The sequence below is a fragment of the Xiphophorus hellerii genome, chromosome 12, assembly GCF_003331165.1.
Source record: "Xiphophorus hellerii strain 12219 chromosome 12, Xiphophorus_hellerii-4.1, whole genome shotgun sequence".
Classification (NCBI taxonomy): Eukaryota; Metazoa; Chordata; class Actinopteri; order Cyprinodontiformes; family Poeciliidae; genus Xiphophorus; species Xiphophorus hellerii.
The window spans coordinates 30,793,760-30,816,303 of NC_045683.1; the positions used below are offsets into that span (position 1 = coordinate 30,793,760).

The following is a 22,544-nucleotide window of genomic DNA, read 5'->3' on the forward strand; positions in this document are numbered from 1 at the left end:
TACTGGAGTTTGATCAGTTTAACGTGCAAGGCAAAGAGAGCAGACATACACATAGAGGCTTCGCTCAGTGGACTTGGAACCTAACTGGATCTTTAATGACTGATACATTGCAACCTTGCAACACTCACATATACATTCTTATAGAAAATTAATTCAAACCAATGAGCCACCATCACACATCAGCAGTTTGATAACAGCTACTGGTTCAAACAGAAAAAAAAAAAAAATTACTTGGAAAGAGGTCTTTTGCACATGTATGTTTTAAAATCAAACAAGAAAAGTGGAATGTTGGACGCCCTCAGCATATTCCGATTGCAATAACGAGCAACCTTTTTTTTAAAATTATTTTTAGATTAACCTTTGTGGTTAATAACAGCTTAAATTGCAGCTTAACTTGTAGCTGGGCGACATTTCCTTGCTTTCCGTCAACTCCGCACAATCAATAGCTATCAGTAGATTTCTACACTGCGACTGTCCTCACAGACTAACCCTGCAACATCTACTTGATAACTACAACCAAAGGCTAAGAGACAATGTATAATGATGAAAGAATAAGACGTGCAAAAACATCGATCTACCTATGTTAAGTGCTATACATGAATAACACACTTTACCTTCCAACGTGTATTGTCAGAAAAACTAAAGTGTCACTTATACAGGATCCAAGTCACAGGCCTGCTTTGAGAGAGGAAACATGGTTGAATTCCTGTACAGTGAGGTGCAGCGACAAACCGATAGAGGCGACTTGTGGAGTACAGAAAACCGTGAGAGTGATCGAAAGTAGTGAGTCAAACTGGATGGCTGGGCTGTGTCCGACCTGGATCAAACAGTTGGTGAAAATAATTACAAGAGCTCTTTAAACTTACTCGATGAATCACCACAAACATCAAATTCAGTGGCTAGCAGTGGCACTCTTAAGATACCGTGTCTGGGGGTTCGACATTGAAATGGCTCTGAATGATTGTGATGCGGTTCCGTCGACTGTTCCAGTCAGACGTGACGACCTGTGGCGCTTCGGCAAGGCCTGACGTGTCTGTGGGACCCGTCTCAGGTCTCTACTTTTTCTTTCTGCTTCTTGCTCTTTTTCAGGAACGATGGCGGCTTGAACTTCTTTTTCTTCTTGGACGGAGACTTGCACGGCGAGCCCTCTGGGGTCCCGCCCTGCGGTTTGATTGGCGGCGCGGCAGGAGTGGAGGTGTCGTTGGTCGAGAGCGCCTTCATCCCTTCCTCCAGTTCTTTAGTCACCTGCTTCTCCTCGTCCCCTCCGTTCTGAAGGACCGGAGAGTCGTTGTGTACCTCCATTGCTGCAACAGACGGTTGAAATGGGAGCAGAGAAAGCATCAGAGTAAGCAAGCGTGTACCAGAGGCTGGAGTTTGGTGCTGCTGCGGGGCTGCATGCGGGGAATGTCTGTGGATGAACATGCTTGTCTACAGGACGTGGGTTTTCAACTGGTTTCAAAAGCTGCGTTTCCATTACCAAACTGTCAATATTCTGCTAATGTCGTCAAAATACAATTTTGCAATTTTGCTGTTTCCATTAAGTGTCAATTAAAAATTGCACACATAAGTTTGTTCTTGCGACCTTTGAAGGTAATTTTAAAGGTAAGTCATTAAAAACATGCCGCGCCATCATCCTTCTATCACTTTCTGTCGTCTTTGTCTTTTCCTCATTCACTACTACTAACATCCGGTTGTTGGTCACGTGACTTGTGTGATGCGAAAAAAGGGTTTCCATTATTTGCTTTGTGAAATGCCCTAATTTTCGCCTTGTTTGGGGCCGTAAAGTTTGTTCAAAAGAAAAAATAATGGAAACTGAAAAGAAAAACTTGAATTTCAAAAGTGGTTTTGACATTTTTTTCAGCTTCAACTTTTTTTTTCAGTTTAAAAATAATTTTTCAGTTTAAACATTTTTCTTCAGTTCAATTTTTTTTTCTTTTGCACAAACTTTTAAGTCCCCAATTTAGCTCCACAGATAATTACTAAAATAAAAGAACTTTTTAATGTTTTAATTTATCAAACATGACTGTACGCTTCCAAATGTAGTTTTTTTTTTGGTATGAATAATTAGTATAAAAATAAATCTTTCACCGATTATTATTCAAATTATTGTCGATTTAGTCCCGGCTGTGTTGCTGTTGTGAGGGAGCAGAAGGAGGAGGAACGTTGCTGTCAGAGGCAAGAAGCAGAGCTCAGACATCTGAGTCCATGAGAGAAAACTGACGCAAGGTGTGTGTCAGAGAAACAGCCTGGAAACCAAGATGAACATTACACACACACACACACGCACACACACACACACACATGCACACACAGTGTGTGTGTTCTGCCAAGCCTCACCTGAGACAGGAGGGAGGCTGACTGCAGGGCCTTTTGTAGGGGAGGTAGCAGGAGGAGACTCCAAGCCATTCTCCACCTCCTCCCCTACAGTTACACACACACACACGCACACCCACACCCACACACACACACACCCACACACAAAGACAGACAGTGAGGGACAGTGAGCATCAGCTGAGCACAGGGTTCAATTTGTGAAGCAAACAGCAGTGAGGACAAATTACACACAGTTACGACACAGTAACAGATGAACACTTGTTTGTTTCAGGCTTTAAATACACTACACACCTTTTAACCTTAGTTCACAAAATGTTCTTATAAGTTACATCTAAATATGTAATGGCACTTTTTTCACTTTTACTGCGTTAAATATTTTCAGCAACTTCAGACCTATCCAGAGATAGAAAGTTTTTTATATTTTTTAAAAGGTTTTCTATGTTTATATACCTGTTTTGTAAAAACAACAACAACAAAACTGCAACGTGAAATATTTTTGATGTGGGTGTTTCAGCCTTGACCAGGTCAGCAATGAATGACAACATTGACTTTTATGCATTATTATTTTGCTGGCAATCGTAGAAATAAAAACTAACCAAAAACAGTACATTCTTGAAAGTGCAATAAAAATTCAACATTTAGTTGTTTGCTTTTTTCCCCACTTTCACTGCATTAAATCTTTTCAACAGCTTTAGGCTTTTGGTCCTCCTGAAACGGGTTGGGTATTTTTCTAACAAACATTTAGCTTTATTCTAAACCACAGGTCTCAAACTCCAGTCCTCAAGGGCCGGAGTCCTGCAGTTCTTAGATGTGCCACAGGTACAAACACCGGAATGAAATGTCTTAATGTCCTCCTCCTTGTGTAGATCAGCTCTCCAGAGCCATAATGACCTAATTATTCTATTCAGGTGTGGTGCAGCAGAGGCACATCTAAAAGTTGCAGGTTAGATAGGAGCAAAATCTGGAAACACTTTTTGTTTGAAACCAGATTTGACTCCATTTCATTTTTTTTTTCTGGACCTGCAATAGAGTTCAAACCAATATTTGAATTGACCAAACCTTCAGAACCAAAAGATAAATGACCAAGAAATGGAAAATTTCATGGAGTCCCAATCAGACCTGTGTGGATTTACAACATAAGCCACAATGGATGTTCAACCCTCAGAAACTAGAATTATTTGGACAGCAGAGTCAGGACAGGAGGAAGGAAGACGGAAAAGAACAACATGGAAGAGGCGGTGGCAGAACTGGAGGCCTCTTCGTTTGATTTGATTTGTGTAAGAAGCCCTTAAAGTTTCAAAGTTCGGATCTCCAGTCCATCCATGTTTGGGCCTTTTCGTGCTCAAGCTCATTATGAGTCCTGAAGCTCTGGCCAACATGAGTGAGTGAGAGGTGAACACATCACCAGTCCATCACAACACAACACAACACAACACAGAGACACACAAGGATGCTCACATTCACACTAATAAAGATTCTCCATTTAACCTTGCAGACATAGTTTTGGTCAGTAGGAAACAGCCAGTTTATGCTAAACATAATGTACAAACACAAAATGGCCCCGCTCCACTTCTTTAGCATGGAATGCACTTGTTTTATTTTCTTGAAGATTTTTTTACTGATTTCAATTTTTATTTGGAGACAGTTGATTGTTTCCACTGTTGCCTAAGATCTAGATAAGAAACACCAGGCAGCAGAAAGACTGAATCTGAATATTTAGCTCTTTAGCTGATAAACGTAAGAGAACCAAACTGAATGAATGAATGAATGAATGAATGAATGGATGAATGGATGGATTTTACTGAATTACAATCAAGCTGAGCAAAAACAGATTTTTGGCTCTCTACAGCGTTAACCCCGTAATGCCAAGCTTAAATGTGTTTTTTCCCAGAATGCAACTATCTCCATATGGGTTGGCAAAGGAAGTGGCGAAAAAGAGTGTTGTCCAGCCAACTGTAATACATTTGCACTTATTCATGATAGACACAAAAAAGTTAGCTAGATAGCAAGGGTGTATTCACAGCTAGCTACTGGTGGCCTCAACCTCCTCGAGTCACAGAATGCAAAAAAGGGGTGTGTGGGTGTGTGTGTGTGTGTGTGTGGGTGTGTGTGTGACTCTAACCTCTGCTTGACAGAAACATCCTACGAGAAAAAAAACTACATGAGTTTAAATAGTCCTATGATTTAAGACCTGTGATAAACGTATTTGATCCTCCCACAGTCTGAAGACATGCGGTCTTTTGAACCCCACAAGCTTTTTACTTTGTGCGTGGTCCACCTGGGTCGTACTGACCCCAAGAGAACTTTACAAGGTTTTTTTGTGCAGTTTGGGGAACTGGCAGTCTGAAGTGACAACCAACCAGGCGCTCCTCCTGAACGTTGCATTGAAACTGTAATTTTGTTATTGCCAACTTATATTTTTATGAATTTAAGACATTTTAAAGCCTTAATTTTAGACACATGAATGGATGTATGGATGAAAACAGAACAAGGAGAGGTGGAACATAGAAAGACATTTATATATGTGTAAAAGTGATGGGTTGCATATTTCATCGATTTTACAGGAAGACATTGGAAATAAACACCTACACAAACAGGGCACAGGTAAATTATAGACAGGTGTCAGAGAAGTTAAGAAACTAAAAATGTGCAACAAAAATTAACAAAAGGAATTTTATTTGCTTTGTTATTATTACAAAATAAAATAATCTACTTTCAGTGATCTACTTCTCCTTTCTATGGTTGTGGTGCAATAAAACATTTTCAGTATCATAAATGAGACAATATTCTTATCTAGATCTGCCATCTGCCAAATGTGAGATAAGATTAATATCCACAATATGCAGGTTGAACTCTCCTTTAAAGGCGTAGTCCAGAATTTCTTGAGAGTTGTTAAAATATATAAAGCCAGGTACAAACACTAGCTAAAGTTGCTGAGGTCATTAAAGTAGCTGTTACCGTCGGTCCCTCCGTCCCGTTTTCGCTCCACCTCCTTGCGGTACTCGTCCAGCTCCTTGTCGGTCAGCTCATTGAACGGATTGGGTGGTTCTGGTTCTGGTGGAACTTTGGGTGGGCTCACTGGGGTCTGACGGACACACACAAACACACGCAAACACACACACACAAACCCCAATAAAATGCATGTTTTCATTCACGGTCAAAGGTTGAGGGGAATTAGCTTCAAGGTTTCAGGATCAGAACCGGTGCTGCTGGTACCGGAGGGCTGTCGTCTGTTATGACGCTTGCGAGGACCTGCGACTGCGGCCCTGCTGTCTTCATATCCTGGCGGTTCTGTTGTCGTATCTGAGTATAACACGATGGGATCTGTGAATAGGTTTGGTTCGTGGGGTGTGGGGGGCGGGGGTGTTCGAAGGGAAAAGGACGGAGGACGGACTCGCCTTGTTTCGTGTCTCGATCACCTCTTGAGGGTTGGTGAACAGAGGCACAAACTGGTTTGGGTTCTCTATCTTGATGGCTGTGCTGCCAGCCTGAGTCAGCTCTTCTGTTTTCAGCCACTGCAGGAAGAAATGAAGGAAGGGAAGCGGGGTTTAAGTTACTTAATTTAGAAGAAAAACAAGCAGAGTGAAGAAATGCATAATTAGCCACCTGCTGTATCTATTTTAATAAGAAAAAGAAAGAAAAAAAAACATAACCAAAAGGAAATTTGTGAGCATGTAGCATGTTTGGCCACAAGAGGGCAGAGTTTGCTTTGTTGTATATCTCGCCAAGCTAATGGACTTTCCTCTGCAATGCAGAGAAGAGGGTGAAGAGGATGGGAGGGACTGTGAAGCTCCTCCCACTGATCTGAGACTACCTCTCTTCTTTTTTTTTTTTTTTTTTATGTAACTGAAACTTTTTTTTTTTTCTACCTGCCAAATCCTGTTCAGGGTCACAGGAAGTGTCATGTTTCCTTCAGAATATTTGAAAACAAAAATAAAAACCTCCTCACTCAGAAAAAGCATGAGAAAAAGTAGAAGGTTGTTCACTCCTGGATGTAGAAATATCTCAGTAAGTCCAGACTGATTATATTCCATATGTGAGAAAGATGATGAGTCACAATGTATCCTTTATCCTCGCTGCATCATCAAAAAGCATTTACCACTTCTTCTTTCATTCATTTCACTTTTTATACCCCGATTGTGATCCTTCTGATCTCACCACCTCTTTTTCCTGTAGGTCACAGTGTTTATGGCCCAGTCAAAGGAAGGGACTTTATAAATTTACTCCTGTAGATTAAAAGGGCAGGAATACATGTGCAGTAAAGTGTGAACATTTTCTCATTTTGTTAGGTTGCAATCACAAATTTCTAACGCATTTTATTGCAATATCAGATGAAAAATACAAGACAGAACATAACTTTAATGTAAAATGAGAATTATACATTTTTCAAAATGATATACAAATAAAAATTCAAACAGCGCTGCATTTTCTAAGACTTTCTGAGCATGTTCCCCTCAGCTTCGCACATCTAAAAAATGACTGAAAGCACATGAAAAAAAAAATCTACTTTAAAATATAGTCACAAAATTTTATGTCAATTTAGATCTGGACTTTGACTGGGCCATTTCAACACATAAACATGCTTTGATATTGTTTCGTATCTCAATAAGTGTTAGCAGCTGCAATATATCTGGTGATACTTGTGGTTTAATTCAGCATAAACAGTTTTAGAAGGTTAAGAGGTGTTAATGTAGTTAGAATATAAGAATCTACAATTAAGTCGACTCAATGCCAAACAGCAGATAATAGCCAGAAAACACCTTTTAAAAAAAACATTGTAGTTAAAATGGAAATATATCAATAAATTGTATATTTTTAATTTATTGAAAATTAAATTGGATGTTTTCCTAATATTGACTTCTACTTTGCATGATTTAACTCTCACTGCTTTCCTGATGCTTTGAAGATAGTAAACATGAAAAAGCTGAAGGGGCAGGAGTATTTTTGCAAAGCGCTGCTTGTTTAAAGCTGATATTTATGCCTAGGAGCTCACAGTGGTGCGCTGGTGTCCCGGGCTTGCCTGCTCCTGGCTGACTTTCTGGTAGGTGTTGGGGGTGTTGAGCCATCGGGTCCTCTCCTGCTGCTGGCGCTGGGCAAACGGGTGCTGCCTCAGGGCCGGGTGGATGCCGTCATCATCAAACTGGTGGAAGGCCGTTACGGTCGCCGGCACCTCCACCTCCCTCCGCGTCCGCGACCGCTCCAGCAGCACGGGGAAGCGGTAGGCGTAGCCCGTACGATAGCCCTGAACACCAAAAGGAAAATGTTTTAAACGAGCAGTATTGTGCATTATTCAGGCACATAAAGCCATTTTATAGCACAATCAAGTAACTATGTTACCTTCAGTTGTTATACAAAAAAAAAGAAGAAAAAAAGCCATACATGTCAAATATGACTTCGCCTTGAAATTGGGCCCCCGTCTCTTTAAAAACTCCTACTGTTTCTGAAACTCCGCCTTCAGGCAGTCATTATGTCACTCCTCTAAATCCTTTAACATTTTTACCAGTGTTGCACTAAGATGTAGCCTCTATAATAAGATAGCAGGTGTTTGCAAATTGCTGCTGGCTAGTCTGAAGGAGCTGAGTGAGGCAGAAGTTCAGAAACTGCAGCTCTGAGGAGGAGCTTTAACCTGGAAGGCGGGGCTAGGTCCAACCAGGCGTTTTGCACAGCTGAAAGGTTGCCACGGGAGATTAAAGGATATCTCAAACATGCAACAAGACAACACTCCAGGTACGTTTATGATGATTGAATAGCATTATTACATGATAAAGATCAAAAATGTTGAATTTAAGCAATACTGCCCCTTTAAGTTTAAAGTATGCACTGCACAGCTGAACTCATTCCCTAAACTTTTGCTGCAATGTCCATTAGGTTTAATAATGTTACTCCAACAATAGGATCACCTTTTTATTATGTCATGCTTGTGGGCAGCTAAAACCCTTTTTGAAACTCCTCTGCACTCAGCCTGCTGGGTTTTTGTGGTTTAAGCTTTTAGACCCTAAAACGGCGTTCTGTGCTACATTAGCCCGCTGCTTCCGCACACTCGACATTTCACATTGCTGTGCTTTAAGGCTTCAACTTGCAAACCGCAAGAAGTGTTTTATTCTTTTTTGTTTTGAAGCATCAACAGAAAATGCAGCAAAAGTGCTTTCCACCACACTATAAAATTGATAGCAATGCTTATAGCAAGTAGCTATATGCTGCCACAATGGCATAACGTCATGGAGAGATTCACTAAAATATCCACAGAAACACTAGAGGTTCACTTTTATAAAGTTCAAAGAAAAGAATTAATTTTTTCTGTAAGTTTTGTTCACAAACAGTTAACTGTAGCAAAACTGAAAAATGCCAAATTACCAAAAGTTACATCAAAACGGGGTAAATATGCTAGCGTTAGCCTAGCATTTTTAGCAAACCACACAACAGGAAAACAGTAGCATTGAAGGGCGACATTTTGTTCACTGAGATACATGATCAGAAATGTATTGGGTAAAGTGCTGTTGGAACATTATGACTGTCTTAACCGGGTTCAGCTCATAGTTATGCTCAGATTAGCATTAGCTTCGTTAGCCAAAGCAAAATGCTGCTCTGCGTTGAAACAAATTACTTGTTGCTGTCAGAAAAAAGAAAAGTAGAAGAGGTTGCTGCCTTTAGAGTTACCGTCTACTCAACATCACTGATTAAACATAGAGCTATCTCACTGCCTTTAAAAGCTGCTGAGTTTTTTCAGGCACGTCCCTGGTATTGATTTTATTAACTTTAATCAAGTATCTGAATGGGATTTGACTTCAGTTATTCTTAATAGATTCAAGTCTCTCAGAAAAACAAATCCTGATCTGTACGTCCCTAAAACTTTTTTATTTGGTCACATGGCCAGAGATGGCACATTTTGTTGGGAAAGGTTTAAAGCAAAATTCCAGCAGAGAAAATGATTTTACTTTTAAGCAGCTTAGCCGAATAAAAAGCTTCAGGGTGTCAGATTTTAACTCCAGCAAGAGGTCAAAGAGGTAAGCTTGGGGAGTTAAAAACGGATTGTTTAAACCCACAGCAGTACGGACTCAGACAGCTTGAAAGAGAAGGTTATCGGTTCAAATCCAGGTTATTTGCTGCAGCGCGAGCAAGGCACTAAACCTCATGTTGCCAGGTGGACTAACATCTATCGTCCAGCTCTGATTAAGCCTGTCACAATAAGGTAAATTAATCGCATGATAAATTCAAATGAGAGCGGCAATTTTCATTCTTATGATTAATCATTTTTGAAGGGCGATTTTGTCGACAGTCATCGGATCCATTTTATTTATGGCTTTGGGTGTGTGTGTTTTCTATTTCCGTTTTATTTATTGTTTTTGGTTGTTGTGTCTTATTTTGGATATTCGAAACATCTTCCAGTGATCAATATTAAAGTTTATTGACATGGCGAACTTGCATTATTATACCATTATCAATATTTTACTTTAAAATAGTCTCAAAACAACAATATTATTGTTGATCAAAATCATTACTGGGACGATATATCTGTTATTATGACAGACCTGGTTTTTATGGTTTTTTTCCCCTTTATTTAACCAGATAAACCTCGTTGAGATCTAGATCTCATTTTCAACAGGGACCTAAACAAAGTTCTGAAGTTGTTTAGTTTATCCATTGCTTACCAGATTATCCAGAGTCCTCATAAGAGCTTCAAACTCATGTTCCCCGGTTCGGCTCTTATGCAGGGGTCCGAAGGTGGAGCCGGCCCAGCTCACGGTGCCGGTTGGGTTGGGTTTATGGATCACCCGGTCCAACATAATCAGGTTGTGTTCCCCTCCAGAACTACACAAAGCTGACACCTGCCAAAGACAAACATGCATGTACAGAGCTAATCCAGCCAAGGCTGATGTCTGCAGACAGTTTCTTTAGAAGAAGCTACGGCCTTGATTAGAAAGAAAGAGCTAACCACATTTTCTGTATGTCCCAGAATCTGTTACTCCGGGCATAAAATAATCTTTTTACTATGTTAAAAGTTTGACCATTAAAAGCTTTATCCATAATGAACCAGCAGTGGTTACATAGATGAGAGGACAAAGCAAACCATAATTTATCATTCAGGTAAGGACTGAGATGGGAATCAAAAGAGCATAAAGATTAGGAATTAATAACTACGTAAGATTAATAACTACGTGAGTTACTGTCAGTCAAATGCAACATACGTTACCATTAGGATTGTTTTCACAGACTGGAGCTAAAAATGCCTTCAACTTAACCTTCCTTTCACTTTTTTTCTCCCTCTACTTGCGACTCTTCTCTCTAGTTTTGCTTCACTCCTGACAGCAGCGCAGCACACAGCAGTCAGCTTCGCAGCCAGACAAGCAGGAACCGGCAGTGTCGGTTTTTCAAATGAAAGATCAAATTTTAATGATTCACGAAATGAATTTGTTTCAAACTCACTTCATTCTGAAGGCGTGGCGGCTTTTATTTCACCTTGACGGTGCGCCACGATCAATTACGTGTTGAGGAAACTCTGGTTTGCAGTTTGTCATTCAGTAGATTCAAGTTACTACAGTGTTCATACAAGACAAGTATTTCTGAGCCACCTTGCGAGTGGTACCTGGATCTGGCAGGCTGCCTGTATGTGGTAGATGGTGTAGAAGGCCTCCTCCATCGATTCCCCCAGAGCCACGATGCCGTGATTCCTCAGCACCAGAACCTGGCGGAGAGAAAAGCAGCAAGTAGCAGTTCAGGCTTCAATCACTAATCCAGCGTAAGCCTACATCACCTCTGCATTCAGCCCTACAGCTCGATGGCGTGGCTGGAACACCGGGTCAGTGTTAATTCAGTCTGGTCTCTTGTGATATTGCTCACCTTACAAGTGGGTCCTAAGCTCTTCTGCAACTCCATCCGGTCCTCTTCCTCCCCCACTACTCCGTTGTAATCGTAGTAGGCCACGTCGCCAACCAGCAGAGCCTCGTGGGACAGCGGCAGCAGGCCGCTCTTCATCGCAGACACCTGGAGACGGTAGACTGTCAGCCTCGGAAGGTAAAAGACGTTCACTTTTCCTGAATCTGAGTGAACAGGTGTCTCTTCTGAGCAAGTCGGCAGAGTGACCGTCATCCCAGACTGACTCACCGCCGCCGTAGCAGGTGTGTGGAGGTGCAGCAGGCAGCGGACGTCGGGTCGGGCCGAGTAGATGGCCGAGTGCAGGCTGAACTTGTCGGTGTCTACCTGGAGGTTGGTGCTGCCCTTCTCCACCACCTCACCCAGAAGATTCACCTTCACCTGTTAGAAATGCAACACAGCACCATCAAAGTTTTGGAAGCTATAGGAAACCGTCATTTTTTGTGAACTCTGGACTCACCAGACTGGATCCAGCCACCTCGCTGTAGGCCAGGCCTTCTGGAAGCACCAGGAAGTGTTCCTGTTCTTTACTCACACGTAGCTGCCAGAAAGGAGAACACACCAGTTAGCACACCAGACAGGACAGACATTACTGGTCATCGACACAGAGATAAATGGTCTCTCCTCGTAGCACAATCGTCCTAAAACCAATGAAAGCAGGAAAGAAGCTGGTTTGCAAACTAACCGTGAGAAGCGTGTGGCTGATCTGGGCCCAGCCGTAGAGGTCGAAGAGTCGGTGGGTGCTGGCCAGTTTGCAGCGCATCAGCCTCTCCCCCTTCACCAAGCTGCCAGGCTCCCAGCCATGCAGGTCGTTGATGGGGGTCACCATCATCATGTCTGCCAGGAAGAAGCAGGAGGAAAATAATGAGAGCCTCTTGGTCAGCCAACGTAAGTTTGTAGTAAAAGTGTAAATCCTATTAATTTGTTACAAATGCGCAAAATACAATGATGCGACTTTTTATTTTGAAGGGTTGATTTGATTCAGCAAATGTGCTGAACAGTTTTCATAAAATTAGCTCTGTATAGCAAAAAGAAATATTGATTCAGAATGCAAGCGGACAAACTAACAAAATCCCCTTTAATACAAACTTTCTGAGGTTCATACAGACACATTATGGAATATAGAAAAAACATATTTTTGTAAAAGTTACATTCTGCAGGTTTTATAGAAACAGCCCTGTGTATCAAACTGCTGTGTATTAATATTTTCACACTAACAACACCTGGAGTGTTTGTTACTCAACAACTGCATCTTAGTCCCATCTGTCCAAAGCACAAAGTTCAACTCAAACTTCCTATATTGTGAGCCAAACTCAACATTTTGTGATATTAGGACAGAAAAGAATATTTTTGCCTGCCATCACACATAGATACAATTACTGTATTTTTATACATATACCATCTTTGGTGCAGTTTTATATCAGCCTGCTGAACAGGTTTTCTTTACCTCCTTGGTGTGTTTGCAAGATAAAGACCAGCCAACATCTAGAAAAAAACTTATATATACAATTACATCTAAAAATCCCATCAGTTACATTCATTTTAAAATGTATTTTAAGAAGTCCTGTATTAAGAAATAGTTATTTTTAGCAAAATTACAAGTGCAACACTTGTGGGCTCCTCAATTTCTTAATATGGGACTTCTTTTTCCCACGGAAAATCAAAATGAAAGTCAGGTTTTCCTACTGTAAGGAAACACATGTAACTTCAGGTTTTTTAAAAACACATCAAGATTGCCAATGACTTTGTAGAGAGAAGATTTATTCAGTCCATTTCCCCGCTCTACTCGGAGTCGTGGTGTTTGGAGCTGAAAGGAGCTCTCTAAAAAGGAAATGACTTTCTTCCAGCCGTGTTTTAAGCTGTGGTTGACCTATAAGATCTCCTGTTTCCACCTATAGGAAGCTCAGCACACTCAAATTATAGCAAACACATGAGTAGATCAGGTATAATGTTTGACTTTAGTACATTTTTCAGGGTGGATTGAATTTGCAGCACTTTGCATTCTCTTTGTGGATTCTCTGCATTTTTATTTTGCTGTCTTTATCGTACGGTGCGTTTTTGTTTTTCTTTCTGAGAGAATTCATGAAATCTGTGTCGATTTCACACGCTGTCCTCTCTGAGGTGTTGCACATTAATTCCGTTTCACATTTTCATTCCACTTTTATTCTGTCCTGGATTTATTTGCTTGTTTTGGTTCGTGGTAAGCTTTCAGAAACACATTAAAAAAAAGAGAGAAAGGATTTACTGCAAAACGTACTGGAAGGTGAGACGGGCAGGGCGGCCGGCGAGCCGTGAGAGGCCATGAAATCGGCGAGCTGCCTCAGGGCCCAGAGATTGGACGAGCTGCCGCCCTTCTTCATCTGTTCCTGGATCAGCACATCCAGCTCCTCTCTGAAGGACTGCCAGCAGACACATCAAGTTAACAAACGAGATCTGAACCGTAATAATACAGCCCAGCCGCATTTTCGGTTACAGCTTCAGATAAGGTCCAAATGTTTAAACTGGAACTGTATATGTTGTAATTGTGCAGTGTAAAGGTGACATTATGCTTCCTTGAACAGGTTACAATATGTTTATTATATTTTTTGTTTTATACAAAATCATTCTTAGATAATGAGATTGTTTTCCATTTTGAGCTGCTTCCAGAATGAGCTCTCTTAGGGCCTTTTGTCACTTTAAATCCAAATAAGCTGCTGCTAGTCACGCCGTCCATTTTACATTTACACGTGAAAATGGCTGAAGCAAATGTGTAATTATACAACCATACATCTTCGAAAAGCAGAAGCAGAACCTCCTGCACAATCAACAAGAAAGCTGCAAGTTGTTTTGAGTGGTAAGTCGACAAAAAAAAAAAAAAATCTGCTATTGTACAGCTCATATAGCGGTAAAATCAAGTGACCAAACGAGATGGAGTTACATAACAGAGATTTTTGAAATGGCTTGTTTTCCAGACACTAAAAAACATTAAATTATTGCCAAAAAGTCGCCTTTTTAGTCCCTTGGGCTGTTTTTAGAAGCAGTAGAAACCCAAATGGTAGTAGAAAAATATGAATTTTTCATACTACATCCCCTTTAAAGAAAAGCCTCTGCAAATTTACCACAAGGTGATCATCTAATTTCATCAGCGACATGTTGCTTCACTGCTGACATTAGCAGACTCGACTAGGCCTGGCTTTTTACTCCAATTACATCCTCTCTGCTAAAGAGGCAATTCAGAGATTTATTGTGAGGGTATAATTACATTTAGAGAAACTACAGTTAAGAAAAAGGCAATTAAAAAAACAACAACAGTACCAAGTTCTGCAGAAACAAGCAGCCTTCTCACCGGACTCTGAAGGAGGCTGGAGATCCGTTTCTTGTGTCCAGCGACGGGGGTGGAGTGCTGGGGAGACTGGAGGCTCTCGGGGGCCCCGTCGCTGGGGCTGCGCTGCACCGGAGTGCCCTTTGGGGTGGGAGACTTACTCATCTTCTGCGTTTTATAGTGACTGTGTTATAGCCTGGTGGAGACCTGCCAAGAAAATAAAGGTACATTACGTATTAGAAGTGGGACGTATGATTATTTTTTTTTTGCCCATTTTTATTGTCCAAGTAGCCCAAGCCCAGTCAGATGCAACAGAGAACAGCATTACTCCAAAACATACATTTCAGTCTTTGATCTGTTTGTGTGTTTAAAGGGTAGTGGAGAAGGCCAACGGGAAAAAGCAACTTCATAGCATGATGCTGCCACCACCAAGCATCACCGTGGAGGTGATGATGTGCATACATATGATGTATGCACATCATACATGTTCCTGTATGATGTGCTGTGTTATTTTTTTCAGCAGGTAAATATTTTATATTTCGGGCAAGAAGTTTAATTCTCGTCTCGTGGTTTTCATCAGTGCATTCTTCCTGCATGCTTTGTGTAGAACTTCACTAAGAATTGTTACGGGTTGTTCTTAACAACCAGATCGACTCGATTAAAATTTCTGAATTAGTCAACTGCAGAGTCTTTCATCAAAAACCATATACTGACAAAATAAGCAGCATTTTCAGTTAAAAGCCCTTTTTGCTGTTAAATCATTGAATAAATAGAAATGTTAGCTCAAGAAAATAATTTATTGTTTTTAATCTGTTATTTAGGTTATTCAATCATCAGTTTGGTGCAAAGTCTTATTCTACCCATTCAACTTTCAAGTGTTTCAGGAACTCCAGATCATTCATGGAGCTTCTTAAGAAATGTGGACAATGGCTCTGGGGACGTCTGTGCTGCTGCTACATGTTTAGCGTTGAGGTGCTATTTTAGTCTTGAATGTGTTCGCTGATTTGCTAACTCCTTTAGCACAACTTGAACACATTCATAGTCTTTCCCATCAGATTGATTTTTGAAGCAAAAATGACCCCCAATACGCCAAGAGAAGCAGCTTTACGGTCCAGTGTTTTCGTTAGCGGATGTAGGTTGTGCGTTGGATTTAGGGGCGTACCAGAAATGTGCAAATATAAAGGTTCCAGCTGGAACAAACAAACAAAACAAACACTAATGCATTAAAATACACGTAACTATGAATCAAAATCAAGACTTTTAACAATGACGCTCCGTGCCCTTCAATAAAGACCAGATTTCTGAAATGCACAGCTAGTAGTCGACTCTCCCACCAAATTTGTATATCTGCATTTTGTCCAGAGTTACAACAACGCTGCTGCTTTACTGATTCATCATCTGTACTCCTTGGTCTCCATGACGATGTTTGTCTAAAACAAATTACACACAGCTGGACCCCTGACGCCAATGTGTTGCTTTTACTTTGGATTTTTATCTGCAAAACATCTTCAGCTATGAACTACCTCTCTACTGTAGACGCATTGACGTTTGTGGTTATAACATGATAAAAATGTTTAAGGATAAATCCATTAATCTGCAACAAATGGGGAAACGATCTTAAATATGCTAATCCTAATCTCTCTACCTCATTAAGGATGAAACAGATTAAGTCTTTTCAAGGAATGTCTTTTAAAAGATCAAGAGAATCCAACATGCACATCAACTTCAAAAGAATTAAAATCCATAAATAAAAAAAATCCAACGAGCGTTATCAATAATTCATAAAACATAAACCATTCAATAAAAGTCCTGTAGATCAACTATAAATACCTGACTTGAAGAGTCTCATTTCCTGCTTGCAAGCAGAAAGTGAACATCAAGTTCTCATTTCCTCGTAACTTTTAAATGGAGGCATTAAAGTGAATACTATACCATTACATTAAGGATGCTGTATTCCTCTGGGTCCCGGCTGCAGGAAACGCAGCTCAGTCGGAAAATGCACGCATAAGCACTTGGATCTCGCATGCAGAGAGAGAGAGAGAGAGAGAGAGAGAGCACCACTGAGAGGAAATGATACAGCTGCGTTGTTGAGGAAAGAGTAAAGAGTTACAGTAAGGATCTGGAGCGGAGGATCGGCCGGCCGGCCCCTCCCTGGTACACACCGACCGAGCTGCAGGGACCAGATAACGGCCTGAACACACCACGCCCTCCTTCTGCATCCCGCTAACTGACTGACTCACTTGATTTGTGAGAGCTCTGTAAAAGCTCAGCCGACACGCGCTCTCAGGTTACAAACCCTCGATTTTCCGAAACTGATCCGCCCGGACGTTTGTTAGAGCTCGCGACAGGAAACATCAGCTTTCTCTGAACCTCTGGATTAAAACACGCGCTCCAACCCAACGGGATTAGCCTTCGAGCAAGTAAATATTACATAATCTGCACAAAATAGATGTTAAATATGGAATAGAAATCCCGAGTTGTAGCTTAAATATAGAATAACAGAATATTCTATTTCCACAAACAATACAAAAACCATGAGAAAGATTTTAAGAAAGCAGCTGGAATAAAAAGTAATTAATAACAAGCCAGAATTAAAAAGACAAATATGAACAGAAATTTATAAGAAACAATCGAAATCGTGAGTTATTCAAAATTAACATAATTTATTTTACTCTAACGTGTCTGAGTGCACTTTCACGAGTTTTCCTCTGTCCACTGTCTGACCGTGACATTTGCTGCGCTCCTCCTGAGTTGCACTAAAACTGAGGGAGGGTGAATCATTACTACTGAATTGAAGAGCTGGTGGGAGGTCAGGGCCGTCACTATGTCTTAGGGACAAGGGGGGCTTACCCCCAGGAGAGGAACAGGATGTGAACAAATGTAGCAGCATTACCAAATTTCTCAAGCTGCAACAAAAAAGAAAAAGTTAAATTCCACTTTTAAAAAAGTATAGTAAACTTTTCTACCACATTATACGACTGGAAACAGTTAATCAACATCATATAACGGTGTCCCAGCAAACGTTGCCAAGATAATTCAAATTTTTTGTGGCTCCACGCCTAAAATTGTTAGGCACCCTTTGCAGAACGTTTTGTGCAAATTTTCATGCTTGTATTACCTTCTGAGCAATTCTGCCCATAATATTATAATATGAAGTAAAGGGAAACTGACAGATTTATAATCATATTTGAGATAAAATTTTCACTTTTTGTTATTTATTTATTTAAACACATATTCTGCCCACATTATATAGAATTTGTGGTCAGTGTAAAAAACAAACAACAAAATACCAAATTATTGGGCGGTGCGGGGGGCTTCAGCCCCCATTAAACAGGCCTTGGGGACGCCACTGTAAGTGGTTATTCCAATGTATAATTTCACATCTTTGTTAAATCTTTTGCTTTTTGTGCCAACAATAATGATTTATTTATTTTTTATATAAAGATAATATTTAAAGTTGGTTAACTTTAAACCATTAAGAAATATTAGACAACTGATTGCACTGAAAAACGAGGAGCTCCATCTAACAAAACGAAGTTAAATTGTTACATGTCATCAAATTAAGTTTGTCAAACTTAATTATTTACATTTCTTTAACATGACAACTTAAACTTAATATATTGACTTGGATAAACTTAATTTGATTGGCTGTAACAAATGAAATCTTTTTTTTTTAGTTTGATCACCCGTTTTCTCCCCATGTGTAATACTAAAAGTATCGTGTGTGAACATAAGAGGCAGTGCGCTTTCACAAACATTTTTTAAGTCATTGATACAGATTAGAAATAAAAGAGGGTCCCAAAATGGAATATGACTATGTTAACTGTTTAACAGCAAAATGTTTCTAAATCTGCATCTCTTGTTCTGCTTCAGACAATAGATTTTGGTTTCGATATCAGAGGGGAGGCAGTGGAGGCAGCAGAGAGTCACTGCCTCCTCCTCCTGCAGGGAGGGTCCTAATGACTCAGGCTGGTGCTGCTGGTCTCCGACAACGCCGCATCATCACATTACTTTTGTTCCATGGAAGCTTTCCTTTCCGACAGCTGGCCGCCCCGCTGAGTGTACGAAAGGGAGATTTTAGTTTTAATGCCGCTGAAAATATTCAATTGCTTACCTTTACATGAGTTTTTATTCGCTCCTGTTAAGCCTCACTTAGTGCTCATGTCTGAGAGAGAGCTGCTATCCAGCAGCACACACAGATGGGAGTTTCATTAAGCAGCTCTGGGTTAAATTTTTTCTCCCTGTTCTTTTACTGGTTAATTGGTTTACGGTTGACACAGTAAAAAAAAAATTTTTTTTAAGTTTTTTTGTCAGTCGACATGAAACTTTTTACTTTTATTTTTATCAGACGGTGACAAGTGTTTCAGAACCTTCCAGCGGCTGATAGGTTTATGTTGAAGGAGAAACCGATCAGAGTGTGATGGTTGAAACTCAAATACTGTTGGCTGTTCCCCAAACACACATCCAAACTAGTTTTGGAATCGAGAAGGATAACATCGAGGTTTTGGAATGACCAGGACCTCAACTTTAGAAAACGTATGGACTAAAAGCTGAATCTGTGCCTGTAAGCCAAGAGATAGAGTGGACAAATATGCAGCCAAGTTCATCCACTGACCTTGTAGATGTCCCATCTGTGACATCAATCCTGTCTTGAAGAGGCAGAATTCTGTGTTTTCCAGATGCATACTGCCGTTTTATAGCCATGTTACCTTCAGTTGTTATGAAAATTCTGTATATATTAAATATGACTTAAAAGAAATTTGACTTCATAACTTAATGCCTTGAAGTTGGGGCTCTGCCTCTTTAAGAAGCTCCTGCTCTTTCTGAAACTCCGCCTTCAGGAAGTCAACACAACATGGGTCCTCTATTAACCCTTTAGCAGCATTTGACCAGCGTTTCACTGAGAAGTAGCTCCTATAATGAGCTCAGCAGATGCAGCACCACCAGGTGGTTGCTAACTGCTGCTGGCTAGTCTGAAGGAGCTGAGTAGGGTGAGTTGCAGAGGAGGGCTGCTCTTTGTGGTGGAAGCTCAGAAGCTTGGAACCTGCAGCTCAGAAGAGGATTTGCATCTTCAAGGTGGAGCTAGATCCACCCAGGCGTTTTGCACAGCTGAATGGTTGCCATAGGAGATTAAAGGATTTCTCAAACATACATGAAAGAATCAAAGCAACACTCCAGGCATGTTTTTGACATCTTGTAAAGATATAAAAACTTGACATAACATAATACTGCCTCTTTAAGAAAAAACACAATAAATTTAAACTTATACAATCAATTCCAGTTTTAAGAATCATTGTTCACTACCTCAATGAGTGATTGTCAACGTCAAACCGTAAAGGTTTCATGTTAAGTTGGAACTCAGTCTTAAGGAGGTCAGTGGGAGCAATCACTGAAATGTCTCTGGGCTAAGATGGGATCTGGTCAACAATTTTAAATCCAAAAATGATCAGGAGAGGCATGAAACTTCTGAGAAGACCAGGTGCATCAGATTTCTTCACAGTTCTGTGACTCCAGAGATCTGGCGCTGGAGTCAATCGAAGTGGCTCAAACGCATCGTGTTAGTAGTAGATCTGCTCTGCCTCACACACACAGAGCCTCCAAGGGGGAGAGATTTCCCCCTGCAGAGATGATCATCTTGTAGCAGCCTGGCCCCGACTCCGGCTGCCAGTCAGAACGCATTGCTCACTAAGCTACAGCTGACAGAAGGTCACGGCTCCCCGCTGACTGTCCTCTGGGGTCTGTCTTCATCTGTTTGACTGGCAGGAAGCTGCAGGGATTCACAGAGTCACTGCCAGCACAGCCACACAGCCAGGCACTGTGCACATCAGCACAGGATGCTACACACTTTTAAAAAAAGACAAGATGAAATGCAAACTTGTATGGCTTAGTTATTGCTATCACAATCTAGTGTATGAAATTTGCTAGCATAGCGTTGCTTCAGTTTGAATTCTTCTTAATGAGACACCAGAGTTTGCCCTCCACCCACATCCTTGTAATCACTGCCGGCCTTTTTTGAAACAAATGTTTTCACATTCAGTCATGTCAAAAACTTAAGATATCTATGTTTAAAAAATACAATTAGCAAGCCGTACACCACATATACCTGTTATGCAGATTCTCTCTATCTTGACTAGATAGATTAACTGATTAATCAGGAACAAACCGGCTCATGATATTTCAGTTTTCTATTAAGAGCAGAAAAGCTCTTATAATTTGTTGAATAAGTGTTTGAAAATTATTAATAAATTTAGTATTTATTCTATATCTTTGTTTCTATGGATCTCCCAAACACCAGGACTTTACGTTTTATCTCTGAATTTTGCAGTACTATTGCAAAACAGTTGTTATAGTTAACAATAACAACTATTCATTACTTTATTTGCATAACTGTATGACTGTGACGGTGTGCCACAGCAATCATAGCCCCCAAACACAAATACTGCCCTTGAAAAGCATTCCCATTTCTAAAATGCTTCTAAAGGTCATCAGTCACATAAAGAATGGTGATTTGTATCACTAAGCTGCATTTTCAGGTTGTGAAGGTTGAAGCAGGCTGAAGTGAACGACACATATTAAATACAGAATGTCTTTTTGATGTGGGGAGGGGGACTGAAGAAACTTCCAGCACCATATGTGGAAAAAAACATCAACCAAACTGTGATGTATAAACAGATTCAAAATGAAAAAAGGCATTACAGAGATCAAATGAAGTGGAACCCGTAGTAAAGTGGATTAGTCGATGAAAAAATAGTTTTTTTTCTAAGTGACAGGAGATAGTTACAGAATTCGACTGTCACAAACGACCAGTTTTAGTGTAACACAGCTTCACTTAGCTGCATGGAACAACATGTTATGTTCTTCCAGTTCGTTTGGAATCACAACATTTCATTTCTGATATTCCCTGGCTTGTTTATGTCAAATGCAAAGTACGGTGGCTGTGTTGCGAAGTAAAGTCAAAGCGCGCAAAGTCTGTCTTCATATCGCGAGTAAAAGGCAAATTAAACAAAAGTAGATCCAGGATGAGATCAGCTGTGCGCTTTGTTCGGCTCTGCAACCCCCGTGTTACAGTGCTGTTGTTTCTCTTCCTCCTGTTCACATCACGACAGCGGCCCGCGCGCAGCATGGCTGCCTAGCAACACTCGCGAGCGCTGCAGCATCAGCACCAGCAGGACCAGTGAATAATGGCTCCCAGCCTGAGGGCAGCGGCAGCAGCTCGACACTCTACAGACCTGAGCTAAATGCAAAAGCCCATTTGTGTCAGCTAAGAGGCGCGTGCGGCTCCCACAGCGACTCCGCACCGAGTCGCAAAGGCTGCTGGGCCACAGAAAGCAGCAGGACCGTGTTTACTGAGCTAATCTGTAGGCGACCACAGCATCACACCTAATAATTTCCCCACCATTTACGGTGTAGTTCAAAACACATTTTAAAGTCAATAGAAAGTCGCGCGACATAAACCAATGCGCGCGAGAAGACGGCGTCCTCTTTTGTCATGGTTTCTATTTTAGTGCGGCCATTGGAAGAGAAAAGGAGAGCGACACCCGGTGAACAGAGGAGGACGGCATCTCCTCAGACATGTTCTGTATAAAGCTAACAGGATGGAGAGTCCGGCGGTACAACGCCCAGTCCTTTCATCTTTAATGCAAAAGAAAACCAAAGACAGCCGCGTCGACTCACCTCACGACAGGGTCCGATGTGAGGCAAACCCACGGCCTAGAGGTGGCTCTTAAAGGCGCAGATTTAGTCAGTAATAAAGCTAATATGTTTCAGTAGCGCTCCTATATGAGGAAGCTCCGGGGCCTCAGCTGATCCCAGGTCATTAGACCTTGGTGTGTGTGTGTGTGTGTGTGTGTGTGTGTGTGTTTTCCCCACTGCTCGGTGTGCCTGGACCGTCCCACTGCCACGCCTTTCTTGTCTGACACCCAAAACGCACCGAGCCAGCCAGCCAGCCAGTCAGTCCGCTGCGGAGGGAAGCTTGGCACCGCGCTTCATCATTGTGTGCTAAAGCTGTGGCCCACGCACAGTCCTGCTGGATTTATGG

At 41.1% G+C, this 22,544-nt stretch overlaps 1 protein-coding gene across 8 annotated transcripts; it reads right to left on the minus strand.

The window, feature by feature from the left end:
• Positions 1 to 70: 70 nt before the first annotated feature.
• add2 (adducin 2 (beta)) lies at positions 71 to 22,544 on the minus strand. 8 transcript variants are annotated; one of them, XM_032578708.1, is made up of 15 exons: positions 22,181 to 22,544; positions 14,531 to 14,713; positions 13,463 to 13,604; positions 11,891 to 12,042; positions 11,666 to 11,746; positions 11,437 to 11,586; positions 11,173 to 11,316; positions 10,919 to 11,017; positions 9,984 to 10,160; positions 7,355 to 7,576; positions 5,733 to 5,849; positions 5,536 to 5,637; positions 5,293 to 5,419; positions 2,338 to 2,421; positions 71 to 1,304 (listed from the first exon to the last, which is right to left on the minus strand). In XM_032578708.1, exons 2-15 carry the CDS (start codon positions 14,669 to 14,671, stop codon positions 1,048 to 1,050), a joined length of 1,995 nt encoding a protein of 664 aa, XP_032434599.1. In that variant the 5' UTR covers positions 14,672 to 14,713; positions 22,181 to 22,544; the 3' UTR covers positions 71 to 1,047. The 8 variants fall into 8 exon arrangements, with proteins under 8 accessions (XP_032434599.1, XP_032434594.1, XP_032434598.1 ...); XM_032578703.1 differs by having other exon boundaries at positions 7,328 to 7,576; positions 22,181 to 22,541; XM_032578707.1 differs by having other exon boundaries at positions 5,551 to 5,637; positions 7,328 to 7,576; positions 22,181 to 22,538.